The sequence below is a fragment of the Gadus macrocephalus genome, chromosome 10, assembly GCF_031168955.1.
Source record: "Gadus macrocephalus chromosome 10, ASM3116895v1".
NCBI lineage: Eukaryota > Metazoa > Chordata > Actinopteri > Gadiformes > Gadidae > Gadus > Gadus macrocephalus.
The window spans coordinates 13,549,911-13,561,164 of NC_082391.1; the positions used below are offsets into that span (position 1 = coordinate 13,549,911).

At 42.2% G+C, this 11,254-nt stretch overlaps 1 protein-coding gene across 1 annotated transcript; it reads right to left on the reverse strand.

The window, feature by feature from the left end:
• Positions 1-5,269: 5,269 nt before the first annotated feature.
• LOC132465754 (galectin-3-binding protein A-like) lies at positions 5,270-7,290 on the reverse strand. The gene is made up of 3 exons (XM_060062510.1): positions 7,129-7,290; positions 6,603-6,848; positions 5,270-6,425 (listed from the first exon to the last, which is right to left on the reverse strand). The coding sequence occupies exons 1-3, from the start codon at positions 7,214-7,216 to the stop codon at positions 5,599-5,601; spliced, it is 1,161 nt and encodes a 386-aa protein (XP_059918493.1). The 5' UTR covers positions 7,217-7,290; the 3' UTR covers positions 5,270-5,598.
• Between the last annotated feature and the right edge of the window lie 3,964 nt (positions 7,291-11,254).

Genomic DNA, 11,254 nt, shown 5'->3' on the forward strand with positions numbered 1-11,254 from the left:
ATTGATTAAGGCCTCCAATTTCGACAGCTAATTACTACCATTGAACATGTTCGAATATGCTCATGTGTGGCATCGTTGCGCCACCGGGAAGATATTTACATGCTTTTGATTGACTAATGAATTGATTCAGCTATTCCCCCAGAAGTCTGGGGTCAAAAGGTCAAAAGGAGCCGGCACCACGCCGCTTATGAGTCAAAAGTTAATGTGTATTTCTCTCATACATTTTGTCATTATTAAAGAGAGGCCTGATTCTCAGATATGCAGGTTGGATGGCTACGGTGTAGGTCTGGGAATAACTTCAGGCCAAAATCTTGCAAGCGAGCCGCTGGGTGCAGGTGCAACGAGATGGAGCACTTGCTGAGTCATTTCCTGTAGGGCCGGAGCCACAGGTTGAAGCGTATGCGTCCTATGAGACCCCCTTTGATATATAAGAGACCTCAAAGTAAAGCTTACTTAAATGTCGTCGACCCAGTCACCTATTGCATCACTTCCTTTAGGGCTTCGGCCTCCTAATTGATCATTGTAGTATAATTGAATGCCCTTTTTCATATATATGATACCTCCACCACTGGGACGTGGCAACAATTCTCCAAATCCATATGGGGAGGGGGGGGTGATGCTTGTGGACAGTAGGGTTGTACACTAGACATAAATAGGAAGAAAACTCAGGAGAAGGAATGACCTCTCATAAATATTTATTTAATAAATTGTTTCAAATAACCCTGCCTCGTTAAATCAATGAGCTTGGTGTTTTGCTTTCAAAAAATAGGTTATAGAAGAAGTCTAAACTGCAGAAAATAAAAACATCCAAGCTGCCTTTTAAGGATACCTTGGAATATCCGTCTATTTTTTAACTAGTTTACGACAAAAACAACACAATTTACGGCAGCTCATTTGCCGCGTGGTTTTTAGAGCCATGTAAGGATTAGAGGGGCTGGTGGATAGCAACCACCATAGCAACCATGACGGTCAAGTGACTGGATTCAGCCCCGTTGAAAAAAATAGAATACCACCCTCAGGAGATTAATGATATTTAAATGATTATGACCATGAAGTCTTTATTTGCATGGGTGTACATTTCGTTCTGTGTAGCATGGAAAAATCGGAGAAACACTCCCATTCGGAATGCATTGGTTTACATTTCTTTCTTTGGAGCACAGTTATTTTTATTTATTTTCAGTTTTTGAGGAGGTGCTTCAAAGATGCTAATTTTTCTGCAATAATCCAAAATCAAATGGAAAAACCCGTTGGCTTTTTGTCAAGGGAAACCAGGGCGACGCTCACTTCCGGGTTGGCCAACACACGTCATCCCTCCACCACTATACTGTAATAACGCATGTTGAAGTTGAATGATAATGAATTAATTTATTCTTTATTCTGCCTTAGTATTTATTTATTTGGCAGCGAAATGCAGTGTGTGTGTGTGTGTGTGTGTGTGTGTGTGTGTGTGTGTGTGTGTGTGTGTGTGTATAACACGCTATTTTATGTTGAAATGCGACGTAATCCAGTGTTCACGAAAACGTACGTGTTTCTAACAAGATGATATCATTAAAAGTTACATAAAGTAACGGTTTAATAACACAAAAGCAGGAAACACGTGAGCTGCATTTCCCATTCAGATAATAAAGATTAATAAAGATCATACACATTCACTGACTGAGGATTATTCAAGGGAAAAGTAAATTTCTCGCTAGAAATGTCATTAGAAACACGTTAAATGGTGAATATGTCCTAAAATATTGCATCTCCCATTCAGTTAATGCTGGGTTTTTCGTATCATATGCACATATGCACGCGAAATGGACGTATCCGCCCTCCACAGTAGTTAATGCTGGGTTTTGCGTATCGTATGCACACGAAATGGTCATTGGGCGTATGTAGGCTACTGCACGCATCTTGAAAGTGTCAAACCGTGCGATCTGTGCGCATATTGGTGAGACTGGAAAAGCTGTCATATTCTTAGTTATCACAGACAATTTTTAACAATAAATGTTCTGTACGGAGCTCCTTAAGGGACAATCGGGAGAAAGCTCCCGGACAGAACCTTAGATGGAAGTCGTGCTTAGTGACAAATCACGACAAATACTTCCAATTGATATGCATGAGTTTGAAAATTGTGCTTTTTGACACGAACATTTAGAAATACGTGTACCTGATCACGTTTCAATAGATTAAATAACGTGACAGTGTCACCTATTTTCGTGAGCCCGGGATGCCTGTACGCCGGCCATTATCGCCCGATGAAATATTCTTCGTCATATCTATCAAACCAAACATCCTTCACATTCGCCGAACGACGATTATGAAATTAAAATGCACATTTCTCGCTAAAAATGTTTACATAAGCACTTTTAATGGTTTAACTATGCTAAAATATCATATTTTCCACCCAGGATAAAAAGTATGTCCGCCATTTTCACAGAAGAATATCCTAAAAACTATCCAATAGGAAAGATGCTCACAGCGTCTATTAGAGACGTAGTGAGGCACCCCCCATTCCGTATGCAGAAGACGCCGAAGGGTACCTTTACCGTCACCGAGCGAATAAAAAGGGTACCTTTCCCGTCAGTCACCGACGCTAAAGGGCCTTTGCCAACAGTCGGTATTTGACGTTCTCGGAGTGAGACTGTGTTGATTGCATCTAGGGAAGTAGGTTCAATATATCGCTTAAAAAAAGTAACTAATCTATATACCATATAGATATATATTGAACCTTGGAGAGAAGGTTCAATATATTGCTTGACGAAAAATAAATGCTGTCGATTTATTGAGGCTGGGGGGGTAGGTTCAATATATCGCTAGAAAAGAAGAACAAATCTGTCTAGCCTGGGGGGTTAGCAGGCAGCGGGGGCAACGACTACTCTTGACTGTCAAAAATTAAATAAAAGATTTACGTGATGATGAAATTATTATTACATTTCAATTTATTTGTGGAAAATTATCTATGTTCAATGTGTGTTTAATCCTGAATAATTACATGCAAATGTTGGAAATATTGAAGGAAAATTGCCAAGTGGCTTTGTAAGGCTGGAGGGCCAACCGACGTTACTCTGAGTATGTTATGTCCGGGGCTAGCCACTGAAGGGAGACAAAGAAGCCAACGCTCACTTTTGCCGCCTTTGAGAATAAAAAAGAACCAATCATAATTCAGTTTCACTGTTGCAAGGTAAATCATCCATTCCATGCTAACCATAGGAAGGGCGGTCAGCCACTTCTACTCCTTGCAACCAATCACAAATCAGCTATTTATTTTATTTATGTTCTAAGCAAATGAGCCTTCTAGTCAGTTGCCGCCTTGTCATGGATTACATTTAAGCAGCACGCACCATGAATGAACTTTACTTTATGTAGTTGAAGTTGAACTGTCTGCACCTCCAAACAAACAGACACCCTCTCGACATGACATCAGGGGAAAAAGGCTTGACCACGAAACCGAGACCACCTCCTCCTCCTCCTCCGGCTGGACCTCGACCTTTCGTGCAAAGGGGGGGGGGGGGTTTTGTATAAACAGTCTGTTATTGAGCAACTGTTTCCCGTAACCGAAGCGTCGCGTCGCGTAGCCTTTTGGACGCGTATGCGTAGCGATGCGTCGACTATGTAAGGGCCCTAAGGCCCTCGACTATGTAAGGGCATAAAAAAATGGACTGATATTCGTAATTAACCAGAAATTTTCAAGCGGCCGCCGAATATCATGATGATCATTTAGGGCAGGGACGGGCAACTGGCGGCCCGCGGGCCGCATACGGCCCGCATCCTCACTCAGTCAGGCCCGCACATAATTAAAATATCAAAAAAATAATAATAATTGATCGAGTTACAGAAAACTCGGTCAAGAAAGATGAGAAGAATTCATAGAATTCAAAGGCAAACCCATGCGTCTAGTTTGCTTAGAAACGATATCAGTCATTAAAGATATCCACTTAAGTCGCCACTACAACTACTACAACTGTAATGAATATCATACTTGTTGGGTTTGAGTTCATTGAGTTGTTGCACTCAATGTTGGGCCACTGTTTTTCAGTTTTGTGACATCATTGAATGATGATGTATGTGAGCCCTTTGCACTGATAAAAATACTACCCATTCATGTGGCTGTTTGAGCATGGAAAACATGAAATTAATGTATGTTGGTTCAATTAAAATACCGTACATGGGTTATGTTTCTGGAAGATTTTTTAGTTAGTGGCCATCCTCAAAATGCACCAGAATACAGGAAATCATATTTACCAAATACAAAATTGTGTAGCTTCTCTCAGCTCACGTTTAGTTGAAGTGTGCAGTCATGTGGCCCTCTGATGGTTATGATGAAAAATGTGGCCCTCTTTATCATGAAAGTTGCCCATCCCTGATTTAGGGGCATGTTCATTTTCTTTGTAAATGTGGACTGTACATGGTGACTGATTCGTTTGGATGCTGCTTGGGGCGGGAGAATAGTTCAGGTGATGGGTGGAGTTCAAGATGGACTCACCTGTGTGATTGATTATTATTTGAACCTTTCTCGTCAATTAATTTGATTAATCATGTGACATAAAAGGCACCAGGTGTGAGTGTGATCAGCCATTACAAACCGTTTGACAATCTGCCCTACTCTGTGCCGTAGTGACAGAAATAAGTGTCAACCTACATACTTCATACATCTAGGTGGACACACCCAGTGGGGATATCACTCAGTCATGGCAGATTTTCAAACGGCGTTTGATGGCTTATCTCACTCACACCTGGTGTTATGAAGGGGGCCCTTTAAAGTGGAATACCATGTGTGTTGAACGCAGTTTTATTTTATATTACCAAAGTGATTACTTAGGAACTAGTACTCTAAGGATCAAGGGCGCTGATCTCATTACAACTCAGAGAAGGACATCAATAATATCACCAACGTATATATAAAATGAGCTGCCATAAGACACCATTAATTGTTTATGCGACTGTTCAAACCACTGTGCAGGATATATGGGGGACATATACAAAACTGCTCAAAAGTGTTATGTTTATGTGTGAAATATTTCATAAGTGGAGTCGGCCTATATTAAATATATGCTCTCAATTACATCATTTATGTAGATTGAATTTATATTTGGGGGACAACATGTTTTTCAGAAGTTGAAGTGGACTCGTCCACTCCATCCCCCCTCTCCACGCATGCGAGGACTAGCAAAAATTATAAACTTTTGCAGCTAACAAGTAAATTGCATGTCAGGACATCTTTGTATATTAAAACTTAAAATTGTAACACAAATGTACATGGGGTGCATGATGGAAAATAAAGACAGATTTATTTAAATTGCTTTTTATTTGAAGCCTTCAAAGCATACATGAACATACTAATGAGAGTTACTTTACTAAGAGATCTTGATGCATTTCATTGAAAGGCCGCGTTGGCTTTCTCATGAGTTAAATAGGGTTTTATCCCAGTAACCAGAGGCAGGCAAAAACCAAACCAAGAACAAACCCAGTTTCAGACTCTGCAAAAACCGTCACCCTCAAAGGCAGCAATCATAAAGGCTATTGCATATAAACACCACTATGGCGGCCAATCACCAATCTTACATTCCCCACCACCACGATCCCCCCCCCAACAACCAGCGAGAGGCGGTCGGCTTAAATGTTTTCAGGCCTCACCACAAAGTGGTAGTCATACCTTCCACCGGCGCAGGGGTACGTTGCAGGGGTACGTTGCATACAGGACACACAAGCGAGATTATCCTTGAAGTCCATGACGTGGATGAATCTTCCTTGGCAGCTTAACAGCAGACGGTTGCAGTAGCGGAAGATTTCCTGGTACTGGAAGTTGTACGTGGCCATTGTCATTCTGGCCGCAGGCAGTGAATCACACCGCACGCCACTGTCGGAACAGTCGCTATGATTGTTGAAGAGGTCCAGCTGCCAGTGAACCTTTTTTTCCTCCAAGATAGCGCTGGTGTGGACAGGTGTGATGTGAGTTTGACTTGTCCACGGTCTCGACGAGTTTCCATAAGCAACGCTCCACGGCGATCCGGTGTAAATCCTGGGCTGGTAATCCCGGTCGTTTCTCTGGAAGGTGGTTCTGTTCTTCAGAATGCCGAAGGGCAGCAAGTGAGCCGCGAACCCTTTCAGAAGTTTCTCCCGATACAGAGCCTTATGGGTGAAGAGGAAGGCGGAGGTGAACTGTAGCTTGTAGAGATCCGTAGCGGGGATCATAGGGAAGCGGACAAGGGTCAACAAGGCGGCCTGTTGCTTCTTACAGCTCGTCTGGTTCAACTTTGAGATCCAGTCCTCAAGCGCTCCAAGGACGAAGGTCTCGTCCGGCACCACCAGGTCAGAGCGAGACAGAAGGGCCTCCAGCAGTTTCGCTGACACAGAAGACCAGGCCCTGGAGGTTGTGAGGTTCTGGAAGTTCCACACCATGTACTGGAGACAGTTCTCCGGCAGGCTATTTCCGTAATTTTCTGAAGAGAGAAAATGAATGGGATATTGACTTTCGGAACCAGAGTTGTTAAAAAAGGGGACACTCACTGTTAAACTCTATGACTGTGAAAACTGCTTTTGCTAAATCTGCTGCGCCCCCCTCACCCCCAACCCCTCATTCCCCAGTGGAGAATTAATCTCTGAACAGAAAAGCCCACCTTCGTTAAACGCCTTTCCAGTGGCAGCAAATATGGCTCCTTGGGAGTGCAGCTGATGACACACCGTCCACGCGGGCGGATCCCAGTCATTGTGACACACGGCTCCCCCTACCAAGTGAGGGTAGACCTTCACCTGGCCCAGGTGACCGGTCTTCAACCCGCCCTTCGGCAGGGATGCGGGAAGGGGGTGTGCTGAGGGTGCTGCAGCACCCCCCTCTGGCAGGGGCTGTAACTGCAACGGGCTTTCTGGTGCACAAATATGATTGAGTTTGTGTTTGGGAGACAGCAAATATCCCAACACTTCACGTTATGAATGAATAAAACGGATGAATGAACAGGCTGGGCAACAACAGCTATATAATGAAACGCCTGTAATGTAATACATCATTGAGTGATTTGGTGATCATTTGAGAGATTTTCACACTAGGCCTATCAAACAAGAGAACAAAACAAATATTAAGAGAAGAAACTAGTTTATCAGGTGATCTATTTGCAATTGAAGTAATGGAATTGTTGTTGAACTTACCGAAAAGATTAAATTTCATGGATCTGACAGGAGAAACATGGAGAAGCAAAATCCACAAAGCAGACAGCATGGTCCCGTGCTTCTGCATGTTGGCTACTGAGAGATGTTTCAACCTGCAGGTTATTGACTCCAGCCTAATTGTGCAACTGAGTTGGTGGAAAATCAAAGTACTCTGAGCAGGCGCGTCGTTAGACCGGGGCATTCAAGGCTATAGCCCCGGATCTTTTGGGAATAAAAGTTCCTTGCAGCGCCATCCAGCAGCCTGAGCCTTGCGACCGCAACCTCTCACTCACTCAACACACGCAACACATACGATCTGTCAACGTCGCAACCAATTCGATTTTGTCTAGAGGGGAGTAAGCGCCCCCTCCCGAAGTGGTACAGCCCAGGGCGGCCTTGTACTGCGATTGGTCAGAAAGACTTAACAGCTAATGACAACATTGAACTCTTGTGCAGGCTCGAACAGACTCTGTTCGAGCCTGCACTAAGTGACACACAAATACACGCAAACAAACCCACACTTTTAAGGAGTTTTTCACCCGCTCCGTATCCAACTTGTTCCACGCTTAAAGCACCCAGGCTACTAGTATGCGCGAGCTGGGGCTCTCATGTTCCCCCCTGCGGTGTATTCCTTGTCCACATCTCCTGCCATCCAGTTGTCATACGATTGATGCAGACTGGCTTTGAACGGCTGATTCCATGGATGTACTTTGTGTGTGCCGTGTTTTCCCGCCGATGTGGCGAAGCTTTATGGTTATGCTGTTGAGAGCTTAAATAAATGGACTATATAAGTTGACTATGAACAATTATTGAAGTTTAACATTTTGTTCAGCAAATTTGACAACTGACAGATGCAATATTGTAGTCAGTGAAAACCGCAAAATTCTGACGCGTACATTTATGGGCAGATTTAGAATTTGTTGCAAAATGTTGCAAATTTTGTTCTCTATGCATAGCGCATCACGTAGATAATGCTGTTTAGTGCTGCACTAGTTTGCACAGATTCAGGAGACCCGCAGTGAATTCATTTTATTAAAGCTCTAAGCAAATGAGCCTTCTAGTCAGTTGCCGCCTTGCCATTCATTACATTTAAGCAGCACGCACCATGAATGAACTTTACTTAATGAAGTTGAACTTTGTCTGCACATTTGCGCTCTGCTGAGACACTGTTAAGTGTCTAGTTTGTTTTAGTTATACTCTAATGCACCTCCACAAGATGCGTCACGCGAGTAGGCCTATGTATTTTTTAAAAGTTGTGTAGGCCTACACTTTAGAAAAGACATGCATGTGAGGGTGCACTGTACGCGTTCATGAATGCTCGTCCCTGGTGAGCTCGGCAAGGAACCACATCTGAATATATCGCTTGAAGAAAAGAAAAGTACATCAAAATAGCGTATCAATATGTTAAACCTAGGGGGGTAGGATCAATATATCGCTTGAAGAAAAATAAAAGACATCGATATACCCTATCGATATATTGAGCCTGGTGGGGGTACTTCAATATATCGCTTGAAAAAAATTAAATAATCTATTGATTTATTCAGCCTTGTGGGTAGGTTCAATATATTGCTTGAAAAACAACAAGATCTAAATAGCCCATATATTTAGCCTGGTGGGGTAGGTTCAATATATCGCTAGAAAAAAGAAAAAATCTGTCGATATATAGGTTGGGGGTAAATTGAAAAAATAGCTTGAAGAAAAAATGAAATCTGTCGATATATTGTCACGATCCTATTGTTGGCTAATGTTAAGCTGGTGGGTAACTGGTTGTCATGGTAACTGTGGGAGTGGCTCTGTCACACCAAATTTGTACCGGGTGCTGTCACACCAAATTTGTACCGGGTGCCTGTTTGTACCGCCTACGTAATCCATACGTAATCCATTCCAAACCTGCCTGGCAACAGACGATCGTGTCGAACGTTGCCTGGCAACGGACGATCGCGTTGAATGACGTGGGAAGGTTCAAGAACATTTGCGAACTCATTGAGCGCGACATTATTTTACAAATTACATTTATTAGCATTCCTAACTTTATATTTGTATTGTATTGTATTGCATTTAGCTATTTCCCTACACAGTAATAGCTAAATGTTATGGGGATACCGTGAATGATAATAATAAAAAACGTAGTAAATGCCTGCTCACCTATCTACCCATCTATCTATCTATTATCTATCTATCTATCTATCTATCTATATATTACCTATAATCTATTCTCTAAATTAAATTAAGGAAATAAAATTAACACAAGCTAGCTAGACTATGATACACTTTAAACACTCAGTTTACTAGCTAAATTCGATTAAACAATTAAATGGATTACAAGTATAAAGTAAAAACAAGTGTTATCTAGCGATCCTTTATCTGTATTATGTTATTTCATCTTTGGCAACATGAGCGCAAATGTTTTTTGAAACCTGCTTTAAACACTCAGTTTACTAGCTAAATTCGATTAAACAATTAAATACAATACAAATATAAAGTAAAAACATGTGTTATCTAGCGATCCGTTATCTGTATTATGTTATTTCATCTTTGGCAACATGAGCGCAAATGTTTTTTGAAACCTGCTTTAAACACTCAGTTTACTAGCTAAATTCGATTAAACAATTGAATACAATACAAATATAAAGTAAAAACAAGTGTTATCTAGCGATCCGATTATATTATTTCATCTTTGGCAACATGAGCGCGATTGTTTTTTGAAACCTGCCTGGCAACGGACAACCCCTTACGTAATCTCTTGTCCGTTGCCTGGCAACGGACAACTGATTACGTACCCGGTACAAATTTGGCACCCGGTACAAATTTGGTGTGACAGTGCCAAATTTGTACCGGGTACGTAATTAGTTGTCAGTTGCCAGGCAACGAACAACAGATTACGTAAGGGGTTGTCTGTTGCAAGGCAGGTTTCAAAAAACATTCCCGCTCATGTTGCCAAAGACTAGTGATGGGATTTTCGGCTCCTTTGCGAGATGCGGCTCTAATGGCTCTTCTTACTGTGGAGAGCCGGCTCTTTCGGCTCCCAAACGGCTCCCCATACACATGTTTAACATTATTAATTAATTAATAGCTTAAACCTAATTTTATAACATTTTGTTTCATTATTGACATTGTTAAGCACTTATGAGTAAAAATGCAGCTTAACAATGCTTTATGAATAAAACCTTTATTACTAAATAGCACCACTTCCGTCTGTGCAGGTTGTTAGTGGAGCCTGCACGATAGGATATTCTGGTTTTGCAGAGTCTACACTCTGCCCTGGTGGAGTCTGACGTAGCATTAAAATGAGTCCAGATTTTGCTCCGTTTTCTGTCACCACTCATTATCACACAGGCCTATTCAATTGTCACACTGACTCCCCTTCTTTATGCCGTGTGTGCTTCTTGAATGCTGCGTGCGTGACTGTGCATTGACACCTGCCCACGAACGCTATACAGCTTGGCCAATTGCCTGCGGTTTCCAAAAAATAAGTGGAGAGAAACTTTTTTTTCAGTGTTTTCCCGGCACATTATTAATTGAAAGCTGCGTGTGATTGGTCAGATGTGTGGAGCACACGCTTGACACGAGGGCAGTGGAGACATTAAGGCACCGACGGAGGAAAAAAAAAAACTCTGCTTTACCACAGGCAGAACGCACAAGGAGAGAGAGTGAGAGGGGGAGGGGGGAGAGAGGGAGTGAGAGGGGGAGGGGGAGGGCAGGGGGAGAGACAGCGAGGCACCGCAGGAGAAAAAAAACGAAAAGCAGAGCACAAGCACAGCGACAGGGAGGCGGAGAGAGCGAAAAACTGAAGAAAAAAAAAACGGCTCCCAAATAGGATCTTAAAACGGCTCCCATCGTAGAGCCGGTTCCAATCGTTCACGTCAAAGAGCCGGCTCTTTGAGCCGGATCGTTCGCGACCGACACATCACTACCAAAGACAAAATAACATAATACAGATGACGGATTGCTAGATAACACTTGTTTTTACTTTATATTTGTATAGTACATAATTGTTTAATCGAATTTAGCTAGTAAACTGAGTGTTTAAAGTGTATCATAGTCTAACTAGCTTTTGTTAATTAAATGCCTTAATTTAATTGAGATAATAGATAGATTATAGGTAATAGATAGATAGATAGGTGAG